This window comes from Syngnathus scovelli, chromosome 10, assembly GCF_024217435.2.
Source record: "Syngnathus scovelli strain Florida chromosome 10, RoL_Ssco_1.2, whole genome shotgun sequence".
Taxonomy (NCBI): domain Eukaryota; kingdom Metazoa; phylum Chordata; class Actinopteri; order Syngnathiformes; family Syngnathidae; genus Syngnathus; species Syngnathus scovelli.
Genome location: NC_090856.1, coordinates 4,991,441 through 5,014,593, shown reverse-complemented (window position 1 = coordinate 5,014,593; position 23,153 = coordinate 4,991,441). Strand labels below are relative to the sequence as shown.

The following is a 23,153-nucleotide window of genomic DNA, read 5'->3' as shown; positions in this document are numbered from 1 at the left end:
AACAAAATCCCGGAGGCCGAAATAAATGTATCTCTCCAACATATGCACCTTAATTATTAATTATTTATTAATAATTAATTATTGTTGTAGACCCATTGTAAATGTCACGAGTGGAGTTAAAACTGGCTTTTCCTCACAAATGTGTACCTGATGTTTTCAAAATTGACGTTTACCAACAATCAGTTTTTATTCCTGCTCCTAAATTTTCTTCAGATTAACCACAGCCCACTCAGACTATTCACATACCGGAGACTGATATTAATATTTATTACGAAGGAAATTATCCGTGGTGTCGTAACTCGCGTTTTTATTTTTCAGAGATTCACTTGAAACAACATACCTTGAAGAGGCCCAATGATCATACTAACCAATGGGGAGTGACTGTATTGACCAATCAGAATGAAATAAATAGACCAATCACGTGCAAGCCTGCCTTTGGTTTCCTGTTTTACAGAGGAGTTTTTTTTTTCCGGTGAGCAGAGTAATTATTATCCATGCGGAGTAATAATTTAAAACAAGAGATTTATACAACGACACATTTCCTGTAAGTCCTTACATTTAGATACGAATTACTACGCCTGCTGTTTTTCTAATTGTTCTCCCCGCCCGCCCCGTCTGCTGTTTTTTTTTTTTTTTTGTTCATCTTGTATATTGTTACACAATTAGCCCTACTGGATGCTAGCAAGCTGTTTAGCAAGCCAGAAGTGGCGTCAATGCGGGGGACGTTGTCGTTTTCTTTTTATTCGAATTTCCTCTCTTGTTTCCCCCAGATACAACCTGGCATAATTCCGACGGAAATTGCTTCATTTAACGCTCTAAGCAGGACTGAGGGGGATCATGGGTGGCGTCAAACAGGAGCAGAATGATGCTCCGCAGCAGCCTCGAGCCTCACAGTCCACAGAACATCCTCAAGAGGAGGTGGGTGCTCTGTTTTAATACACTACAACCTCCAACGTTTGCTTTCCGGCTTCTTTCTTTTCAATTTTCCTAATATGAATTATGGTATTAAAATTAATTAATTCTTGGGTAAAACAGCCGCCACCAGACAATAACAGGGGTCCTCGGTTTACGACGTAGTGTCGTAACCCATCACCAGCCTATGCTCGGTGAGTTGTTAAATACTAACTTTAGTAAATATTTACACGGGGAAAAAACTAGAAGTTCATAAATATAAACCCAAAACATAATGGTGCTGTTTAATAAATTATTGAACATTATCCAGATGCATTTTATTGGCCTTTAGAGGTTCCAGTATGTTGTATTACACTGTGGTATGACAAATTTAAATCAGAAATTTATTTTCTACACCTATTTTTTTGTAGATTTTTTCCAGATTTTTGCGATGCTATAAAAAAAAACTTTTGTATTTTGTTAAAACCTGATGTCCTAGAGGAAGAAACTTTTGCTTGCATCTCTGATTCAAAAATTAGTTGACCAGTCTTATTATATACCAATGTGACTGCTTACTTTCACTGCAGCCTAAGAAGCGAGGATGGCCCAAGGGCAAGAAAAGAAAGAAAGTGCTACCCAACGGTCCCAAGGCGCCAGTCACTGGGTACGTCCGCTTCTTGAATGAGCGGCGGGAAGTGATGAGGGCCCGGTATCCTGACCTGCCTTTCCCGGAAATCACCAAGAGGCTCGGAGCAGAATGGACACGATTAGCGCCTAATGACAAACAGGTAAATCACAATCAATTGAAAGCCCTTAAAGAGGATATTGACTTTTTAATTGCTTGTATACACATACTCGCTGGTCTGCCTGCCCACCCATCAAGTGTGGGATTACACCACCCAAGTCAATCTTTTGTAAACTACCCATGTGAGAAAACGACATCTCTCACATTTTATCAGGACTCCAGGGAAATTTTAATTTGTGGCAAAATGGCATCAGTTTTCTTTCATATGTGGGATCATCTTGAGTGTGAATTTCCAGCGTTACCTAGATGAGGCCGAGCGGGAGAAGATGCAGTATGCCCAGGAATTGAAGGAATATCATCAGACGGAGGCATATCAGATCACCAGCACGAAAATACAAGACAAAAGGATTAAGAAAGGTGGCTATGTTGTTGTCTCCACTTTTCAAAGCACCAAATTTGTTGTGAAATGCGCTCTTATACTCGCACACCGTCTCTCTTTCAGAGGATAATCCGTCTGTGATCATAAGTGCCAGTTCAGGCTTGCCAAAGGTGCGTGACACTCCGAGAATCATTTAAATTGTGTCCAATCCAACTGCACTGATGAAAACTGAGACATTTATGAGTGTCAAAACAGATCTACATTGATATTTGAGTTATTTAAAATTTTCATTCAGTGTTGATTCAATTGCAAACTCCAACCTCATTTTCAGTCAAGTGTGTAAAAGGTCTTTCTTGATTTGTCAGACATCCGAGCTCCCTAGCAGGTTTGACATCCCCATCTTCACAGAGGAGTTCCTTGATCAAAACAAAGGTAACACAAATAAGTAAAACATCTCTTATATTAGCCACCATACTGGAATCGGATATTAAATCCAGCATCTGTATGATTTTCAAATCATTGCAAATCCATATGCAAGTTGCATGATCGTTCATTCTCTCAACCGGACCACAGCTCGAGAGGCGGAGTTGCGTCGACTTCGCAAAGCCAACATCGAGTTTGAGGAGCAGAACGCCATGCTGCAGAGGCACATCAAAGACATGTACAACGCCAAAGAGCGCCTGGAGGCGGAGCTTAACCAGGACGAGAAGCGCACGCAGGCGCTTCAGCAGCACTTGCTGGCCATTAAACACACGTTGGTCAACAGTCTGGCTGCTGTGCCGCTACCAGGTTTGCCGCATGAAGTATAATTTTAAAGATTCAAAATTTTCAATACTTCGTACTACTACAAAATTTCCAGAGATTAACCTCCACTGTGTCTTTAAACAGGCACGGGCGAGACGGCGACCTTCGGAAACTTGGATTCGTATCTCAGTCGTCTCAGCGGCGCGCTCGAAGGGAACCCTCAAAAGCACCGGGCCTTGCTTACGCAGCTTAGCGATGTCCTCTCTCACCTGGACAGGTAGAATACAGCTTTGTCATTGCCACACACGTGCATAAAAAAAAAAAGAAAAGCATTCATCACAAACTTAACTTCCACTTAATTTATTTGTAGTGAGTTGTTTGTTTAACCACCCGGAGCTAATGCTAACCTGCGCTACACTACAAGCACGCCATAAACCCAGATTTGTATTAAAGCACCTCCAAAAATACTAATATCCATGTGGGCCCCACAAAATGTGATATATTCTCCAAAAACGCATTTTATATTTTCAAGTGAGAAGTTATAGAACAGCTGCGCAACCTCTTCCGGCCTCCTCAGTCATTCCTGCACCGGGCGGATCAATTTGTCAGGTGCAATCGTCTCGAGGGATCGAAAGGGCAGTTCCGTCGGTCGAAGTTTGGACCGCTCCCTCTTCTGCACAAATGTGTGAGTTCTCCAAAGTGCGCGGAAACTATTTTGAAAGGCGTACCCTCTGTTTACTTTGTTTATAATGAGGAGTTTACAAGTAATGCCATGTTGCATTGGTGGCTGGGATCATCTGTGTGGGCAGTGTTATTAAGCATAACTATAAGTCGTCATATCAGTTTCTATCTAGTGTGAACTTTAATTGTATTTTTTTTCCAAAATGCTGTTTGAAAATGTGCTGAAATTATTTCCAATATAAAGTGAACAAGCTTGTTTCTCTTGTCTTTATCACTCACTCATTGAGTCATCAAGATCCAATATGTGATGTGTATTAAAAATGAAGATGATAAGGATCAGATTTAGCAAGGTATTAACTTTAACATCAATGTTATTGTTGTTATTTTTAATACACATATATTGTACACATTGTAACACTATATAATTAGATTGTACAGGAATTGGAATGGCACCATTTTGGTTTGTTGTAATTAATCATGGCTTCCAGCAGATGGCAGTGTTGGCTTGCACACACACGTCCCTTGCTCTGTTGCTGCTCCTCTGAGAGGTAACTTAAAATTCGTCTTCTGGGAGGAACAAAACAAGTTGTGGAAATATGAATGTTGCCAAACAGGAACTTGTTTGTTGTAAAATAAGCAGTATGTCTGTTTGTTTTCATGCAAATGATTTTCCTCTTTTGTCTTATTTAATTCATCGCAATACGATGAAGTCAATTTCAAAAAGTGAAATGTGTATCCCTATCGAATTATAAAACGGTAAAAGGCTCCGGTTTTTAATTTCAAGAACCCTGATTTCAATCGATCAGTTCATACAATGTAGTAGAAATATTCCATGGGCGGGGCTGACAGTATGACGTACCTTCTCTCCCGCCTCATGCTGTGACGTCACCTTTTAGATGGGGAGCTGTCTATTCAGCGCTGGTTCTGAAAGCCCAACAAAGATGGCTGAGAGGGAAACCAGAAGACCATTTTAACGCGCGGACACCTCCTCTTCATCTTTTAAATATCGACGGGAGGACCTCGGCGCTCACCGTCAAGCAAAGTGTGAAGAAATTCCCACTCATGTGTTGCGTCGCGACGCACGTCGGGCCGCGCTGGTGGTGGTGGCGGTGGTGCTGCTGCTGTTAGGCGGACGTGTCACATCTTCCTCGCCGCTTCGAGAGCGGCGTTTGACGGTCACTGGGAAAGTAGCAAAGAGGCCAGGAGTTGACGCAATAAAAGCCCTCTCGAGAGATGTCCTTGCTGTGTGTTGGAGGTAAGACACTCATTTGTTATATCGTTCCAATGTGTTAACATGTCAGTCGTGTGTTGAAGACCAACATGGACACACGACTAACATTGATTTGTGGACAGTATGAAATGTAACCCGTGCTCTTGTTACTCCAGGCAGTACATAGTCTGTGTTCTGGTGGTTCAATTCAGAGAAAGATCTTGCATACCTCAAAAGTCAAACAAAATCTTGGGAGTTCAAATGATCATCACGAATCGCCTGGTGAGACCTCAGCTCAGCAAGCAGGAGTGGACAAACTTTTAAGATAAGCAGATGAAACATTGGATGGATTTATTACATGCAAATTATGCCCCCCCCCAAAAAAAAAAAATCTATCCACAGCAGGTCTACAAAAAATTTAAAGGTCTGAAAGGGGGGTGTGGTCTTGAGTCCTCCATAGCCTCCAAGGAGGTATGGAGAGGCTCCACCTCACCTTTATGAGATTCCTCCATCTTTTCCACACCAGATATCAGCCTGATCCCTTTAGGATGTCCTTTTTGTTGTCATGGCAACCAACTGGTCGCTCTGTACTCCTGTGTTCTCATTATGACGCTCCGTTGTACGCCCGAGGCGAAGCTAAATTGTGTTTTATGTTGGTCGGCTTAAAAGGTGATAAACATGCGCCGACAGCGATGTGACATCACGACTTGACACGTTGGATTGTGTTGTCACATGAGCTGAATAAGCAGATTTCAATGTGGACACAGAGGCTACACTCTAACTAGCCTACAAGGACATGAAAAAGATTTTTTTGTAAACTTTGAAGTCAATTTGGAATCTTCAATTAACTTTAAATCACTCATTTTGGTCTCCTTTGTCTTTTATAATACTAGCATACTTAATTTTAGCAACCACAGGAGTTAAACCCAAGGCCTGGGGGTCACATCCGGCCCATCACATCATTTCTTATGGCCCGTGAAGAGAAATTATATGCATTGCGTATATTCTATGTATTGTGCAGATCAGGCTGTAACATCTTAAGTGGACCATCTCATGAAGTACCCGCTGCTTCAGTTGCCCTACATCTGGTTGCATTCATTTCCCCCAGATTTCCTTTTTTGGAAGAAAATGAGATCTCGCAATGGAAATCTGCGGAACACATTTTGCACTCATCCCTTCTCTGCTTCCCCCGGTAGTGCTGCTTTAGTCTTATATGCCTTCAAGCTATGAGTGCCCCCCACCTCAAATCCCCCCCCCCCCAACCTTGTCACGCTGAAGTGGTTATTTTTAGAGTTGGGGATGCAGCTCGCTGTGCCAGCTCACACACAGAGATTAATGGAGCACGAGAGAAAGGCAGAGGAAGGGTGCACACGTGCACGCTCGCCACATGGCAGCGAGAGCTCGTAGGAGAGGGTGAGGGGAGGGCTCGCTGGGGGGGTGAGGAAGCAGCATTTGAGGAGGAGTGTTGACAAGGGGGCAGCCCGACATGCCATTTATCGCCTGTTTTCAACGGAAGGGACACAAGCAAGGAGGTTTCCTGGGAATAAACGAACCGTATTACTTTTATAATCCAGTGGATGAATTTTCAAAGTGTCAAGTTAAATCAATTTATCTATCACAGCATTAAGATGAGGGTAGGGCATCCGCTGTTGGTAACACGCCCCAACATATCAAGACAAAGAACCTCATTGTGAGTCATTCTCCCAGGCGGTGACATCAGAGCAGCATCATAATCCGAACCGACTTCTTAAAATAGTCGTGTCAACCCAGAAGGCCCTCGAGATAATCATGTCCATCAGTTGAATGAGTCCAGGGGTCGACTGTTTTCAAAAGTTTAGAAGTTGCCAAGATCAAGGGTCAGTTATGCTAGCATGCCAATGTCCAAAAAAAGCTTCGTCTTGAATGTCAACGCGGTATCAAGGCAAGCAGAGCTGTGAATATTAATGCCTTACTTCTGAACAGTTTATAACGACCTCGCTGCTGGAAGGCATGAATAGTTAATGGACCCTTGACGTCATTGTGGCTTTAAAACGTCTGATGCCAGCGGAGGTGATTAGCGAAGAGGATGCACTAGAGTTGGAATGCAGACGTGCGGGTTGGTCTGCTGCTCAGTGTTGTGTCTTTGGTGAAGCAGCATGTGGCTCATTATTTTACAAAAGTAAAACTTAAAAGTCAGAATTGCTAGCTTCCGAATTCTCATTCATGTAAAAGAGATTTTAAGTTCTGTTGAGTTTGTTTTAGAAGCTCACTAAGATGAAGTCTCACAAGATCAGTTTGACCTTTGAAGCAATCCTGCCGCAAAAAAAATGTTGAACTCCAGATTGTATCATATAATATTTCATTTTGTGTTTCTGCAGTGAAAAAAGCCAAGCTCGATGGACCCCAAGGTAAAATTTGTACTCTCATTCATCTGGCTGGTTTCACATATGCTATAATTGTTTGGGATTTAAATCTATGTTATTGTTGCGCAGAAAAATTCAACACTTACGTGACCCTGAAGGTGCAGAATGTCAAGAGCACCACCATCGCCGTGCGCGGCAGTCAGCCGTGCTGGGAGCAGGACTTTATGTTGTGAGTCACTTTTTTTTTTTTGGGGGGAAGCTTTATCGTTATCACCGACCATCATCTTGCCACCTGCCATATAATGAACTGTTTGAATTGCTTTGGGGCAATCATCATGTCAAGTTTTTTTTTTTGCACCAGGAACATGCAGAAAGGTGTCATTTTGTCAGTGGCTCTTTTGTTCACATATTTGTCTGGTGTTATTTCCGGAGGTGGAAAATATAGAGCACTTTAAGAGCAGATGGCAGATATAGGGAAGATTAAGTGTAGGTGCTATAGATCACATTCACACAAATGTCACCTCAGCGGGCGGGCTCAGCTGTGGCATTTATAACTTAGTCCCCTCATCTTACATACACTCAGCGGATTCTTTATTAAGGATAAGCAGCGCATGCGATACACAGCACGAGATTCCACCGTGGAGCTTTTGCAGCATCAGACCCAGAGCGACTTTGTGGTGTCTGTCATCAACTGCTCCCCCGTGCTCACAAGCTTTGAGTAATGACTGGAAGAACGAGACAAGTGGGCGACAGGCGTTTCCTCTCGCTGGGCGGCTTCTCCCTTTGTGACTTAGCCGGTCGTGACTTGTCAGTATGGCTGGAAGATTTTGGGAATGAACTCACAAGTTATGTGTCATAGAGGGAATGGAGCTGGGCGACCAAATGCAGCTTGGACCAGGGTTTATTGAAGGAACTCAAAAGACAAAATATAGATCAGTGGTTCTTAACCTTGTTGGATATACTTGAGGTCCAAATATCTGCTAGACTGTAGACTCTTGATGTCATGATGAAAATCAGTTGTCTTTTTTTTTTCTTCAACTGTTTCTACCCAAAGTTTGTGGCCAGTGAATGTCATTATATTCATTTATTCTAATAATTCATTTGAATATTTATCCAGATCATTTCACTTGAACTCCATAAGTGTCCTTGTGCGTTTCGACTATACCTAAAACAAAAAGCGGGAGATGGATACGGAAAATTCTATCACATGCAAAGGAGTCTGAGTAAATGAGATTTACAGTAGCTAACGAGCGCCTTCACTGTAAACACCCAACTGTGTCCTCCGCCTCACCCTTTCCCGCTCATTTCCTCTCGTTTTTTTTCCCCTCCTTTTATGAACACGCCTCTATTTACTAGATCATATCCTCGGCTTCCAAGGAAATGGAAATGCATTTTCATATAAAGACCGTGTGTGGGTTTTTTTTTTTTCTAGTCACATGGGTGAAGCAGCATGTGACTCAATGCCTAAGATTATTTTTCTACTACCTGCTTGTGATCTGGAAGATGTTTGGTATCATATCTAAAACATAATAGTTTTAGATTTATTTGAACCCTTCTCCTCTTTAACCCACAGTGAGATAAACCGGCTGGACCTGGGCCTGGCAGTAGAAGTTTGGAATAAAGGTTTAATCTGGGACACCATGGTGGGCACCTTATGGATTCCACTGAGTAGCATCCGGCAATCCAATGAGGTATGCGGCATATTTCCTTTCCATCCTCATATACATTTAAAACATGCTAACTGGACACAAAATTCTTGCTCACCACCAGGATGGTCCGGGTCAATGGCTGACATTGGATTCCAACGTGATCATGTCTGAAAATGAAATCTGCGGCACCAAAGATCCGACCTTTCACAGATTGCTGCTGGACACACGATTTGAACTGCCACTAGGTTAGCTGTCATTTTCGTTATCAAGTGTTGTTGTTGAGGTCAAGTCAAGAGTATGATTGCAAATGTTCCATTCACTGCAGACATTCCAGAAGAAGAAGCACGATACTGGGCCAAGAAGCTCGAGCAACTCAATGCCATGAGAGACCGAGATGTAAGAAATTTGTCGTGTGCCTATCATTTTATAATTCTCATTTAATTCTAAAATCGGTTTTTCAACTTTTGACTAAAACTACATTATCTATGTTCTTTTTTTTATTTTTTTTTTTAGTATGCCTACCAAGAGGAGCAAGAGAGGCCTCTCCAGGCACCATCCACGCAGTGCTGTGAGTATAAAGCGACCAAGCACTTCTTCACCCCTCACGGCTTTTCATAACTGCCTCCTACCCAGACTCATTTAGGAACTGGACCAGAGGTTGCAATTGGGTGGGAGGTGCTATTAAGGCTTAAGGCTGACAAACTGACAGCAGACGTAGTATGACTGTGAATTGAAGTGACAATGAAGAAGGTCATTATAAATGTGCAAATGTCATGAAGACGCTACAAACTCTCTCAAATCCCCCCCCCCCCCATTCCAATTTATTCCAGACATTCCTATTTTCATATTCAGATAGTTCTGCTTTTTCCATCCCGTTATCTACAGGTAATTGGAGTCTGTGGGGAGATCAGCAAAGTAAGTCCGATGCATCTACGCTCATAAATCTTCACCGACTCACCACTAATAATCATCTTGTGCGTCCTACAGATGACGACCCGGATAGCGCCGTGGACGACAGGGACAGCGACTACCGCAGCGAGACCAGTAACAGCATCCCCCCACCCTTTTACACCACGTCTCAACCCAACGCCTCCATGCACCAGTATCCCATCAGGCAGCAGCACTACAGACTACAGTATGATGACGAAATCCATGACATGGACTATGACCACGGGGATATGAGGTAGCGCTTCATTTTCATCATCATTTCCACCGTTTGCTGGAAATTAATCTCACGTGCGTCCTTCGGGTTGCCATGGAGATTATCGAAAGAGCTAATACAAAAAAGAAAATCAACTCATTAGGTACACCCACACAATCTAATTAGATCTAATGCAAGGGCTACAGCGGCGATTAGGTTTGTAAATGTACCACATAAGATGAAGCAATTTTAATTTCCTTGCACAGTGACCATGGAGATAAATAAATAAAGAATCTGAGAATGATTGCTGAATAGTGGCAGTGAACTCAACTCATCTTACTTCATAACAAGCATGTAAGACTTTGCTTTAGATGAGTTGATTTAGCTTTATGCTAACAAAAAAAAAGGCAAAATGCCACAAATAGGCTCATAAATAGATTTGAACACAAATGGTGGTGCAACACATGTAGACAAAATTAATATAGTAATACTCACAGGCATGTATTCTTTCTCATTTGCGAAAAATGTTTAACGTCACGAATATTTACATGTTAAATCAATGACTCTGAAAATCAAAATATTAGGTTGTCCTGGTGTACCTAATAAAATGCCCAATGAGTGTTTGTTGAGATGAAACGCAGGTGCCTTGTTTTTTTTAACGTATCAAACCACAAACAAAAAAACAACAGAGACTATTCGTTTATAAATAAGTCACTTTGAAGATTCCGAGTGTTTCGCCCCAAAGACGACTCGTGCCTGGCGGCCATGTTTTGTTCCACTTTGTTGTACATGCTTTCCCCACTGTGCTCTTCCTCCCTCAGAGAATAAGGCTAGCTTCAGTCTATACAAGTATCTTGTATACTGGTTGCTTTTGTGTGTGCGTGCGAGGACCCTTTTTTAATAAATCCGATGTGGTTTCTCTGCCTAAATTGAGCTCTACCTCTCCCCCCTCCCCTTTCCCTACTCCTCTTACCAGACCCTATGATAGTTTAGACTTGGCCACCAACGGGTGCAGCGATATCGACTCAGGCTCAGGGTCGAGCCGGCGTACCAGTCGTCAGTATTCTCTAGACAGTAGGCTGTCCGATAGGTGGGTCTCTGTACCTCCTCTGATCTCGTCCTCTTCTTCCCGCTCAAGCCTGTGACTCAGTCTCGCTGTGACGTCAGTGGTGGACTTGTCCCGTCCTCCTCGCTCACTGTGCTTGCATGCATGCGCTCTTACCCTATTTTGATGTATACTGTATGTCCAAAAAGGAAAAAAAAAACACACACTAATAATGCTGGTCCTGCATCTACTGTATCCACACTCATAGCCTGGAGACCTCACATAACCTTCCTCTTAAGTGCATCCCACATGGTGTATTATTGAACCGACATGACGGTAATCAATGGAGGCGGCACAATGAAGCAGCAGTGGGTGTCCATGCACAAACGGCTGTGTTTGTGTTAGACCTCTCCAAGAATGTGACTTGCATTTTAGTAGGGGTAGAAATCTTTGTGAATCTTTTTTTTTAGTCCACTTTGGAGTGAACAACTTTAAATCATCTGCAAATGGAGATCTTGCTTTTTTTTTTTTAAATATACTATGAACGCATCGGACTCCAGCAAATCCATTGCATATGTAGATCCTTTCAGTCAGTTGTGTTCACTCCCACAACGGCGCAGACAGACACGTGGCTACATCACAATGCAATAGGTAGTTCAGTGCAACGGCTCCATTTTTCTCGCTCACAAATTACATTAGTAGAGCAGCAGGATCTGACTTTGGGTAAGAAATTGAATTTGGCTACAATATGAACAAGGCCGTAGATGCGTCATGAGTCTAACACCTCCAACCTCCACTGTCAAGCCTGCTGGTTAGTTGAAAGTCACTCCTCTCCACTAATAGCTTTTCTTTGAACCCTTTCCAGTCTTAACCTCAACACAAGCCCCTTAAATGTCCCACTAACCAACATGTCAAGCTCTAAAAAGTCCAGGAAAGCTTCTACTGTTCTTCAATATTGATATCACAGCTTGGTGTTTCTCCTTCAGTCCAACAGACAGCCGCTATGCCTCATCGGGCGAACTGAGCCGAGGCAGTTCCCAACTCAGCGAGGAGTTCATACCCGAGGACGGCGAGAGCTTACGAGGCTCCGAGTTCTACGACGAAAACGACTCGTACCATTCCTGCCACTCGTCTATCAGTTACGGCAAGGAGGACTTCCCGGGATGGGACGGGGATGACCAGCAGGTCTACAGCGACGAGGGAAGCTACGTTAAAGACGGCGGTGAAGACGGAGCGCTCTATGGTGACGAGGAGGGTGAGATGTACGAGGAGCGAGAGGGGTACAGCTATGAAGATGAGGAGGAGATGCCGTACGAGGAAGATATATACCCCATGGACGGGGTTGTCACTGAGGAGCAGGAGCCGCCTTACACCCCCACGAGCACCGCTGCCACTCTCGCTCCTCCATCTGACGCCGTGTCCTCCAGCAGGCCTCCGCTAGAAAAGCAAACATCTCTACATCAGCAGCAGCCTCCTGAACAACTGCAACCTTCAAGCACCGCCCCGGTCCTGCCTCCTCTCAAACCAGATGAGACTTCAACCCCTTTCACGTCCGACTTCACCGACGTTCCCTTTGAACCTGGCCAGCAAGACTTCTTCATCACCACCACTACCATCAATACCACCACCACCACCACCACCACTATATCACATATTCCAGAATCTGATACCAAGATCCAGGAACCTGAGCCAACACCCGAGGTGCCTCTTGAGGAGCTGCCATCACCACCAGAACAATTTCCGGATGAGGAGATCATCCCCCCGCCCCCTGAGGAGAAAACAGAGGAGCCTCCTGTCCCCAGGTGAGTTCTGTGAGTTCAAAGCGAGGCTGTGTGACGGGCCTGGATAACTGCATCTTCAACCTCATCTCCAGCTTCCCAAAAAGGGAACTCATGGAACCGGGTCCTGCCAGAGCCAAAGCCAACTGGCTCCGATTGTTCAGTAGAGTCCGATTGCAATTACAAGAGGTACACCTTCACCATATGTTTGTCGTGTCTTTTAATTGTTGCATCAGTTCCTGCATGTTTTTTATGCTTTTGTGGAACATTCCAGTATTTCTCCTATTTTTTTTTTTAATTATTATATCGTCTTGTGTTTTATTCAGTAGTCTCTGTTTACCCCGAGCCTTGTTTTGCCATTTCATTGTTTTCTTTTCAGTGGTTTGCCACACTCATAGCGATTTGCATGTTGTCCATTCTCCTCTGGCTGGAGCAGTTTCTCAGGTGGGTGTTGTGTGTTAATCCACATCATTTATTTTAATTTATCTCGTGCACCTTGATGATTATTTGCTAGGGAGGGACAACAATAAAAAATGAATTTAGTTTTGATGTTATTATTTTAGCAATTGCTTTAACGGCGGGTTCTATACTCGCCATTTAACATTTTGTGTTCTCCTCAGGCCCGAGGAGAGAGCGTCGGCATCGCCTCTCTGCTGTTATCAGCGGGGTACGTTTTAGCGATCATGATGTATAACATCTGCAGCTGAGTAAGTTGTCATCCGTGATATATGTGCGTGTTTTTTCTCCTCAGGATGGGCGGTGCTCTTTATAGTATCGACAGCATGCCAGACCTCAGGAAGAGGAAAGCGATGCCTCTGGTCAGAGATCTGGTGGGTTTAATCACTTTAAATTCTCCACTGTCCATCTATTACTCAGCTTCGGGAAACAGGCCGTGCGTCGCCTTATCGTATTCCATCTACCATGCGTCTTATGCCTTTTCCAGTCCCTCCTTGAGTGAGGCATCGCGTTAAAGTGGAGATGGACATCCACCATTTTTCACCATGTCCTAGTAAAAAAAAATAATCAAGTAGATTTGTCAAGACATGTTAAGACTTGTCCTCACAGCCACAAAAACAAAATTAATATTATACAATCTTGTTGTATCCGTAACATTCTTATTCTCTTCTTTTTATCCCCGCCATCACACGAATGTCGCAGGCTATGGTGAGTAACAAAATCTTTATTTACATATATATGCAGTACTTGATTAATAATCAACTTCCTCTCCTGCCAATCAGTCATTGGTCCAGAACTCCAGGAAGGCCGGTATCACCTCAGCCTTGACATCCAGCACCTTGCATAATGAAGAGCTGGTCAGTAAAACATTCAAAATACATTTTTTTTCTTTCAAATCAGTTTTGCTATTTAAATATTTTTATATATAGATGCATTTCATTTCATTTTTGTTATTGCCAATTAATTAGTGACATTCAATTCATTCCCATCTCATATGTATTTTAAAAAAAAAGGGTACTCGTAACGCCGCCATGGTGTATCCCCTATCCAATTACAGAAGAGTCACGTCTACAAGAAGACCCTGCAAGCTCTCATCTATCCCATCTCCTGTACCACCCCACACAATTTCGAGGTGTGGACCGCCACCACGCCCACTTACTGCTACGAGTGTGAGGGTCTGCTTTGGGGTATCGCTCGTCAGGGCATGCGCTGCACTGAGTGCGGCGTCAAATGTCACGAGAAGTGCCAAGATCTCCTCAACGCCGACTGTCTGCAAAGTAAGACCTTATGCCCTCGATTGTTAAATATTCATGACAATCGTGTGAATTAATGCTGCTATAGTGTCTCCTTCAACCTATCACGTTTTATTTTTCATTCTTTTTCTTCTGTGAAAAGATATTCATCTTCTACTGTCATCCACTGCTCTTAAATGTTTCATTTTTATTAACCGTCGTCTAGGAGCGGCCGAGAAGAGCTCGAAACACGGCGCAGAGGACCGCACTCAAAACATTATCATGGTCCTCAAAGACCGCATGAAAATCCGCGAGAGGAACAAACCGGAGATTTTTGAACTCATCCAAGAGGTCTTCACCGTCCCCAAGGCCACGCACGGCACCCAGATGAAGCAGATCAAACAAAGCGTGCTCGACGGTACATCCAAATGGTCGGCCAAGATCAGCATCACGGGTGAGTTGGTCTTGAGGTTGATCATTACCTTCACACAACGTGCTCGCTTGACTTGTGTTCTTCTCCTAGTCTTATGTGCGCAAGGTTTACAAGCAAAGGATAAAACCGGCTCCAGTGATCCCTACGTCACAGTCCAGGTGGGAAAAACCAAAAAGAGGACCAAAACCATCTACGGCAACCTCAATCCTGTCTGGGAGGAGACCTTCAATTTGTGAGTGTGAATTTTTTTTTCCAGTGTATAGTATCTGGAATTCAAGATCTCATTTTTTCTAATCCCTCCTGTGTCCCTTAAGTGAATGCCACAACTCCTCCGACCGCATCAAGGTGCGAGTCTGGGACGAGGACGACGACATCAAATCCCGCGTGAAGCAGAAGTTCAAACGAGAGTCGGACGACTTCCTCGGGCAAACCATCATCGAGGTCCGCACTCTGAGCGGAGAGATGGACGTGTGGTACAACCTGGGTGAGCTTTGTGATGCACTCCGGGAGTTTCAACTGACTTCATTTTAATGCGTTTCTGTCTTCTCAGACAAGCGCACGGACAAATCGGCCGTGTCCGGGGCGATCCGTATGCACATCAATGTGGAGATTAAGGGCGAGGAGACGGTCGCTCCTTATCACGTTCAGTACACCTGTTTGCATGAAGTAAGTGTTGATTTTTTTGTTTGACATATGTTTTAAAATATTTGTACTGACTCAGCAGGAGGAGCAATATAGGAAATGGATGGATAATGATATGCTAGCAGTGTCTCAGAATGAGACCTTCTTCTTCAATAATGATTAGTACTGTGATGGATCCTCTGCTAAATGCACTTAACTTGAGATATTTCTTTACTCCAGTGAGATAAAGTGCACGTCTGACAGGTTGGACCTCAAAGATTTGCATTCTTTCTCTTTACGGAAAACCCGGCTGATTGATTGTAGAGCGTTTGCAGCCCGGAATGGATTTATTACGTAGTGGAGCATATTAGCTGAATTATAAACAGCCAAAATGGCCGTAAAGCGCACTGTGATTTGTGCATAACACTTTATGGCTTTGTAGTCACTGTGTTTTGCCTCCTAATGGAGCCTCGTAAACTAAATGAATCGATCATTACAAACACAAACATTGATTATCATTTGGAGCGGGAATTTTGAAAGAGGAATTGAAAAGCTTCTCTCAATCTGTTTTATTTCTCTTCCTCCAGAACCTTTTCCACTTTGTCACTGACATCCAGAACACGGGTGTGGTAAAGATCCCTGACGCCAAAGGAGATGACGCGTGGAAAGTTTACTTTGAGGAGACACCTCAGGAGATAGTGGATGAGTTTGCCATGCGTTACGGAGTGGAGTCCATCTACCAAGCCATGACGTATGTTCTCGTCCATAATCTTACTTTAAAATGTACACAAAAAAAAGTGGTTTCAAAATGCACCATTTTTTGCAGTCACTTTGCCTGCTTATCATCAAAGTACATGTGCCCGGGGGTGCCTGCGGTGATGAGCACCCTGCTGGCCAACATCAATGCCTACTACGCTCACACCACCCAGGCTGCTAACAACGTCTCTGCCTCAGACCGCTTTGCAGCATCCAACTTTGGGGTGAGCAGCGGTACACAAATGCAACCACCGTTTCATCAAAGGATCTTTGTTTTAAGTACCCGTCTGTGCTTTTCACAGAAAGAACGATTCGTCAAACTTCTCGATCAGCTTCACAATTCCTTGAGGATCGACCTGTCCATGTATCGAGTAAGAGAGTTCATTAGTTGTTTTTGATAGAAGTTAAAGAAAATTGTTTGTCTACATGTGTTGCTTCAGTTTTTGTGTTCAACGGTCTGTTACTTACTTACTGTGACACTGTTGCTATTTGTTAGCCCAGTTGTTCGTTAGCATCAAGCTAAGCGTATGTTTATATCATTAACTAATCCACCAGTTTACACTTGTCAATGCAATTCCTGCAGAACAACTTCCCAGCGAGCAGTCCCGAGAGGCTGCAGGATCTCAAGTCCACGGTGGACCTCCTCACCAGTATCACCTTCTTCAGGATGAAGGTCTCGATTTTCCCTCTGTCCTCCCTATTCGTGGACTAAAACAGATCTCCGTTAATCAGGTCCAAGAGCTTCAGTCTCCACCCAGAGCGAGCCAGGTGGTAAAAGACTGCGTCAAAGCCTGTCTCAACTCCACTTACGAATACATCTTTAACAACTGCCATGAGCTCTACAGCCGCGAGTACCAAACAGACCCGGTAAGCAAATCAGCGATGGACTAAAAATAACCAATTTATGGCTGCTTTGGGGCCTTCTCGCAAAACAGGGCAGATGGTTTTTATAGTCTCATCTTGACAACATGGGAATAATTAAATTTGATACTCTCCCAATAACAAGAAGAACAAAAATAACATTGAGCCACATGCTGCTTCACCACATCTACAGTATACTTCCATTAGATCACATGCAGCTGCCTGCTGTTCTCCATAATAATATTTTATTTTCACTCTTGTTTCCAGTGTCTAAAATTATTTCCCTTCATCCAGGCTAAGCAGGGTGCAGTACCTCCAGAGGAACAAGGACCTAGCATCAAGAACCTCGACTTCTGGTCCAAACTCATCACCCTCATTGTCTCCATCATCGAGGAAGACAAGAACTCCTACACACCCTGCCTCAACCAGTTTGTCTTTACCCAATTCTCTATGGCCATCTGTTATTTTTCTTTCCCCTCATTTTCTTCTCTTGTTTTCCTACCCAGATTCCCTCAGGAGCTCAATGTGGGTAAAATCAGCGCTGAAGTGATGTGGAACTTGTTTGCTCAGGACATGAAATATGCAATGGAGGGTGAGTCGACACAGTGAGCTTCCACTCCTTGGAATAATCAACAGTATTAAAGCACTAATGACCATCATTTATATACATGCAATTCAAAAATAATTAGTTTCAGAGAATACCAACCAAACGCAATTGCAATATTTATATTATGACTCATATCATTAAAATAGCTAAGCTAGCTTTTCTTCTCTTCTCAGAACACGAGAAAAACCGCTTGTGCAAGAGTGCCGATTACATGAACCTGCACTTCAAGGTCAAGTGGCTTTACAACGAATATTGCAAAGACTTGCCTTTCTTCAAGAGCAGAGTTCCCGAGTATCCTGCGTGAGTTGTAGCCTGCAGTGTAAATCAAATCAAAAAAATTTGCCATAAATATTCAAATGTTACATATCGCTCCCTATAGGTGGTTTGAGCCTTTTGTGATCCAATGGCTGGATGAAAACGAGGAAGTTTCTCGCGACTTCCTCCACGGCGCTTTGGAGAGAGACAAGAAAGACGGGGTAAACATTTTTTCAAAGTCCCCCAGAAAATCGCTGAGCTGTTGTTGTTCAGGCGGAATAACTGTAATCTTACTCAAAGCTATCACTTTCCTCCTCTCGCGCTTTCCCTCCATCTCCTTTTTCAAAGACTCCTTGGCATTAATAAGACGGACACGGCAATGTTCAATGTCCTTGCAAGCTTCAAATAGCTCGGTGAGAGTTGGTTGAAGGAGCTTCCTCTGGATTTCGGAGATTTCGCAGCGGGAAAACTGTCCTTACCTCATTACTGAGACTCCCTGGAGGGACACCTGAGCACTTCAATGTTTAGAAATAGACATGAAACAACTGCCAGTTGTGATATCAGAAATACAGATGGTAGCATTTCCGAGTACAGAACTGGGTTTTACTAACTTTTTCAACTCACAACCTGATATATTATTTTTTTTTTGTCATAGAGCTACTCTTGATGTTTGATTCCACAAATTCTTTTGTCTTTTCTGTCCCACAGTTCCAGGTCACATCAGAGCATGCGTTGTTCTCCTGTTCTGTCGTGGACGTATTTTCCCAGCTCAACCAAAGTTTTGAGATCATCAGGAAATTAGAGTGTCCGGATCCGCAAATCGTTGGACATTACATGAAACGATTTGCAAAGGTCAGTCATGCATAATTAAATGATAAAAAAAGACATTTCTGTCTTAAAAATGCCCTAGAATGGAGCCTTGAGGTACACCAGGGTCAATGTTTTTTTTGTGTCCTTTTTCAGACGATCAGCAATGTACTTTTATCATACGCTGACATCATCTCGAAATTGTTTGCCAACTACGTCACTATGGAGAAAGTGGTAAGAGGACAAAGACACACTGCAAGAAACCAAACGACTGTACGTTCTTAATTCAGTCATTAATTTGATCTCGTTTAGCCCTGCATCCTTATCAACAACATCCAACAGTTGAGAGTGCAGCTGGAGAAGATGTTTGAGGCCATGGGTGGAAAAGATGTGAGTCCTTCTCATTTTCATTCAAGCCAACTAATTTGACTGGTCAAGATAAAATGTGATTGACGGCTCTTTCTGCATGTTCAGCTTTGTATCGAGGCCAGCGACATCCTGAAGGACTTGCAAGTTAAACTCAACAATGTCATGGATGACCTCAGTCGAGTCTTCTCCGTCAGGTACTGAGACTCGCATTCTTGCGTGCGCTCTGCATCGCCCTCGTTTCATTTCATGACTTTTTAAAACAGTTTCCAGCCTCACATTGAGGAGAACGTGAAGCAGATGGGCGACATCTTAGCGCAGGTAAAAGGAACGTCAAATGTCGGCAATGCCAGCAGCGTGGCCCAAGATGCCGACAACGTCCTGCAACCCATCATGGAGTTCCTGGACAGCAAGTAAGTCAATCATCTATTTTTAGTTTCTTTATCTCCTGTCAATTTTTCATCAACATATTCCGTCTCCCCCAGCCTGACTCTGTTTGCCAAAATCTGCGAGAAGACGGTGTTGAAGCGCGTCCTGAAGGAGCTGTGGAAGCTGGTGATGAACACCATGGAGAAGACGATTGTTCTGCCGCCGCTCACCGATCAAACGGTGAGTGCGTGAGGAATGCATAAGTCACTCGGGCATGCACCAGCAGATACCCACATTATAATACGTACGGAATTTTTTAGATATTTTAAGCTTTTTTGGAGGTGTGTTAAATGTAATTTTAAGCATGCGGGGACATTTTATTCTTTTGCAGAAGATAAGCTAGATGGACGTATACGGTAAAAAAAATTCACCCATTCTCCATACGTGTCGTTTATACCGATAAGCGACACGAATAAAGGAAAGAAAATGTCTGCTTTCACACACACACATACTTCAGCCGTTATGTTGGCACGACAAGAAACAAAGATGTGGGTGGAATGTGTGGAACGAAAGAACAACCTTGAGTGTGCTGCAATTCAAGACTCTGACAAACAAACCATGTAGGACAACAACCCCCTCTACCCCCCCACGCACACACACATTATATTATTCTACATTCCACACAAAAGGAGTGCATCATATCATTTGCATACCAGCTCAGGCCTGCTCTCCACTATGTCAGCCTCGACTTAGAATGTGCAAAAAAAAAAAAAAAAAAGCAAGGTGCATTTTGGAAAGCAGCCTGTTGTTTTGTTTTATTTTATATATATGTGCTCTATTTGTGTTTGGTTATCATTTGAAGAGCCTCATATCACAATAAGAAAAAATTGGTTACAAAGAAGTCAATTTTTCCTGTATTTAATTGCTGGTTTTTAATCCAGATGAGTCAATTGGTCCCCTCCAGGACTTGCGTTGGTATTTTTTTTTTTGTGATGGATGTGGGGCTCTTTGCAGCTTGACTGACCCTTCTTTCTGGTTGTTGTGACTATTATTACATCCTGCTCCCACTGCTCTCCTTCCACAGATGATTGTAAGTACAGCACTCCTGCGTGTGTGTGTGTGTGTGTGTCTGTCCGTCTACGGTGATTGGTTGGTTTCTTCTTGCTATATGTGGCTGCGATTTCCCCCTGTTGTTGTTTTTTTTTTTTTTTATATTCACCCTGCATCTCACCGTCTCACCGGCCTTTCTCGCGTCTTCTTTTGCAGTGTTAATTAAATTTAAAAAAAAGGTTGATATGGAAATTAGATCATAATTATGACAAGAGGTTTTTTTTTATGTTATTTTAAAAGTAGCTTTAATAATGTTTTTACACTTTTTAAATAGCTATTCACGTAGGACAGATTTTTTATTATTATGTAGAATTTTTTTTGGGGGGTGGGGAGATATAATGAAAATCTAAATTAAGTCATCATTTATTTAAATTAATTCATTTAAATCCAAGAAAAATTAACACTGTTCTTCTCCTCCTCTTGTGTCCTTCAACTTTGTCTTTTGAGAAGACAGACGCATGGTGCATTTCAGGCCCCCAGTCCCTAAAAAAAAAAATCTCCACCAATCAATGTTCTCCTTTGCTCTCCTCTTCCCGAATCTGCCCGTCAACCAAGAAGTGGCCCTCCTCACCTGTTGCCTTGTTTCTTCTCATGCACTGGGACCCCAAAAGCGATGATCCCTCGGATGACCTTTCACTCCTTTCTCACCTGTTTCCCCTCCTTAAAAATCCCCCACTGTGGGTTTGTTGCTTGCATCTGATCTCTTTCAACACTTCAGTCTTCCGCCAGTGAATTTGTACGACGCTATCCTGTGCTGTTTGTCTCTCTGCGGACCTTTCATGTCCGTCTCTCCTGGTTTGCTCATGTTCTTGTCGTTCACCGGGTTGATTGTAAATGATCCGTTTTTAAAGCCAGGTTGATTTTTGGTTTGAAGAATTACATTCAAGATGGCCACTCAAAGAGATGCCAATGACAATGTCCCGACATGAGTGCAGCAAGTGGCGAGTGTTCCCATGTATTAACCACGTGCTCTCTTTCCAGGGGAGGCTGAAGAGCGCTTCTCACAGCGACGTAAGGACTAAACCCCTTCAGATAAATGTCTTGTCTCGGTCTCTCTCTTTCCTCCTCCATGTCTTCTTTTTGTGTCTTTGTCTCTCTCCCCCAGCTCCCCACAGTCGTGGAAATATAGACTTCTTTATGTGTCATACATTTCTCTGCCTGCAAAACCATTTAGTACATACAGTTAGGCACAAAAATATTTGGACAATGACTGAGTTTTTTTTTTTTTTTACACCCTTGGATTAGAAAATAATAATAATTGGATTAGAAAATAATAATAATTCATTTAATTTAAATTTAATTTGTTAATAAAAATTTTAAATAACACATTGATGTGGTACACATCAGTTTAGCTTACCCAGTTTAATTTTGGCTCAATAAATTCTTCTGATACAACATCTGGAAATTCCTGAAAAAATACAATTGTTAACCTAAAATTTCTAGAATTTTTTTTTTTTGTGTGTGGCCTGGTGATTTGAGTGTTGGTCTATAAAGGCAAAATCAGAACACTTGTCCAAACTGCACATCGAAGTGCAAATAGCAATTTAGTCATTTTGCAGAATGACGATGGATTTTCGCTAAATATGCGCCACTCTATTGTTACACTATTTGTGTGTGTCCGTATTCACTGTTTGTGGATGTATATGTGTGCAGCTTTGGAACATAACGGAAAACATTTTGTCTAGAGGTGTTTATGTATGTCGTTGTCTTCTGTGTAATGCTTCCTGCTATTTTGCTTTTAATCACTTTTAGATCATTGCAATAATCTTTCCTATCATTTTTCTTTTTTCTGTTTCTTCTTGCAGGGTACTCAGCTCATCTTTAACGCTGCCAAGGAGCTGGGTCAACTGTCCAAGCTGAAGGTACTGCCAAGAAAAGCAAACATGATGCTCATGGGATTCAGAAAATCAAATGTTTTAACTAAGATGCATCTTTGTTTATGCCGTAGGAGTAAAAGCTTATTGTCTTTTTTTTTCTTTCTCTCTCTCAGGAGCACATGGTTCGCGAAGAAGCCAAAGCTCTCACGCCCAAGCAGTGTGCAGTCATAGAACTGGCCCTGGACACCATCAAGGTAGGACTGCAAAGTTCAAAATGGCTATTAAAATCAACTCAATTCCAAAATATGAGATGTTGCTATCTTAACATTTTTCAAATGCCAGAAATCAAAACTGACCGCCCGACTTTTGTGTTTGTCAGCAATACTTCCACGCCGGTGGCGTCGGTCTAAAGAAGACGTTCCTGGAGAAGAGCCCTGACCTTCTGTCGCTTCACTACGCCCTGTCCCTCTACACGCAGGCCACAGACAAACTCATTAAGACCTTCGTCCAATCACAGAATGCACAAGGTAACCTGATATGCCTTTTTTTTTTTTTTGCCTCTGTGGCTCCAGCGTCACTTTATGAAGAGCCGTTCTAGTGTTTTCCCAAATGTAGCACTCTGTAGTCTAAAAATACACTCCTGGTAGCCTCCACTGCCTTCGGGAAGCCAGAGAGGATTTTTTTTTTTTTTTTTTATGGAGCTCAACCGCTGTTTGGAATGAAAAGAACAAATATCCATCCTCCTTCTTGTTCACCCGCTCAGCCACCATTTTTATTTTTTTAAACCATGACGACACATAGTGGAACGGCTGGGGACGAGACGTGACAAGTCTCTTGCTGCCATGTTTTTCTCACCTC

General features: G+C 42.9%; 2 protein-coding genes and 1 long non-coding RNA gene across 3 annotated transcripts in view; 2 read left to right on the top strand and 1 right to left on the bottom strand.

Annotated features, from left to right (window-relative positions):
* Positions 1 to 397: 397 nt before the first annotated feature.
* Positions 398 to 3,696, top strand: hmg20b (high mobility group 20B). The gene is made up of 9 exons (XM_049716891.2): positions 398 to 544; positions 771 to 918; positions 1,479 to 1,679; positions 1,933 to 2,053; positions 2,139 to 2,185; positions 2,381 to 2,447; positions 2,589 to 2,804; positions 2,904 to 3,036; positions 3,292 to 3,696. The coding sequence occupies exons 2-9, from the start codon at positions 838 to 840 to the stop codon at positions 3,302 to 3,304; spliced, it is 879 nt and encodes a 292-aa protein (XP_049572848.1). The 5' UTR covers positions 398 to 544; positions 771 to 837; the 3' UTR covers positions 3,305 to 3,696.
* Positions 1,166 to 4,614, bottom strand: LOC125966412 (uncharacterized). Its single transcript, XR_007480329.2, has 2 exons — positions 4,472 to 4,614; positions 1,166 to 4,385 (listed from the first exon to the last, which is right to left on the bottom strand). It is a non-coding gene; the product is annotated as an uncharacterized lncRNA (long non-coding RNA).
* Positions 4,374 to 23,153, top strand: part of unc13a (unc-13 homolog A (C. elegans)) — a 23,392-nt gene continuing 4,612 nt past the window's right edge. Inside the window, exons 1-38 of the mRNA XM_068652120.1 lie at positions 4,374 to 4,695; positions 7,008 to 7,037; positions 7,122 to 7,221; positions 8,566 to 8,683; positions 8,763 to 8,886; positions 8,967 to 9,037; positions 9,155 to 9,209; positions 9,527 to 9,556; positions 9,629 to 9,824; positions 10,759 to 10,872; positions 11,814 to 12,629; positions 12,701 to 12,794; positions 13,226 to 13,272; positions 13,357 to 13,435; positions 13,844 to 13,918; positions 14,119 to 14,338; positions 14,520 to 14,747; positions 14,817 to 14,958; positions 15,041 to 15,210; positions 15,277 to 15,392; positions 15,935 to 16,098; positions 16,174 to 16,327; positions 16,406 to 16,474; positions 16,687 to 16,776; positions 16,836 to 16,970; positions 17,259 to 17,392; positions 17,471 to 17,556; positions 17,745 to 17,871; positions 17,951 to 18,047; positions 18,535 to 18,678; positions 18,790 to 18,867; positions 18,946 to 19,023; positions 19,108 to 19,196; positions 19,266 to 19,412; positions 19,485 to 19,608; positions 22,284 to 22,340; positions 22,469 to 22,549; positions 22,675 to 22,822. Of these exons, the coding sequence (XP_068508221.1) occupies positions 4,674 to 4,695; positions 7,008 to 7,037; positions 7,122 to 7,221; positions 8,566 to 8,683; positions 8,763 to 8,886; positions 8,967 to 9,037; positions 9,155 to 9,209; positions 9,527 to 9,556; positions 9,629 to 9,824; positions 10,759 to 10,872; positions 11,814 to 12,629; positions 12,701 to 12,794; positions 13,226 to 13,272; positions 13,357 to 13,435; positions 13,844 to 13,918; positions 14,119 to 14,338; positions 14,520 to 14,747; positions 14,817 to 14,958; positions 15,041 to 15,210; positions 15,277 to 15,392; positions 15,935 to 16,098; positions 16,174 to 16,327; positions 16,406 to 16,474; positions 16,687 to 16,776; positions 16,836 to 16,970; positions 17,259 to 17,392; positions 17,471 to 17,556; positions 17,745 to 17,871; positions 17,951 to 18,047; positions 18,535 to 18,678; positions 18,790 to 18,867; positions 18,946 to 19,023; positions 19,108 to 19,196; positions 19,266 to 19,412; positions 19,485 to 19,608; positions 22,284 to 22,340; positions 22,469 to 22,549; positions 22,675 to 22,822 (4,849 nt within the window). The 5' untranslated portion in view covers positions 4,374 to 4,673. The remainder of the gene's footprint in view (positions 4,696 to 7,007; positions 7,038 to 7,121; positions 7,222 to 8,565; positions 8,684 to 8,762; positions 8,887 to 8,966; positions 9,038 to 9,154; positions 9,210 to 9,526; positions 9,557 to 9,628; positions 9,825 to 10,758; positions 10,873 to 11,813; positions 12,630 to 12,700; positions 12,795 to 13,225; positions 13,273 to 13,356; positions 13,436 to 13,843; positions 13,919 to 14,118; positions 14,339 to 14,519; positions 14,748 to 14,816; positions 14,959 to 15,040; positions 15,211 to 15,276; positions 15,393 to 15,934; positions 16,099 to 16,173; positions 16,328 to 16,405; positions 16,475 to 16,686; positions 16,777 to 16,835; positions 16,971 to 17,258; positions 17,393 to 17,470; positions 17,557 to 17,744; positions 17,872 to 17,950; positions 18,048 to 18,534; positions 18,679 to 18,789; positions 18,868 to 18,945; positions 19,024 to 19,107; positions 19,197 to 19,265; positions 19,413 to 19,484; positions 19,609 to 22,283; positions 22,341 to 22,468; positions 22,550 to 22,674; positions 22,823 to 23,153) is intronic.

Excerpts from the sequence above, each read along its gene's own strand:
- hmg20b (XM_049716891.2), top strand. The coding sequence starts at position 838 with ATGGGTGGCGTCAAACAGGAGCAGAATGATGCTCCGCAGCAGCCTCGA. Across the intron at positions 919-1,478 it reads CAGAACATCCTCAAGAGGAG|CCTAAGAAGCGAGGATGGCC; the intron begins GTGGGTGCTCTG and ends CTTTCACTGCAG. Across the intron at positions 1,680-1,932 it reads TAGCGCCTAATGACAAACAG|CGTTACCTAGATGAGGCCGA; the intron begins GTAAATCACAAT and ends GTGAATTTCCAG.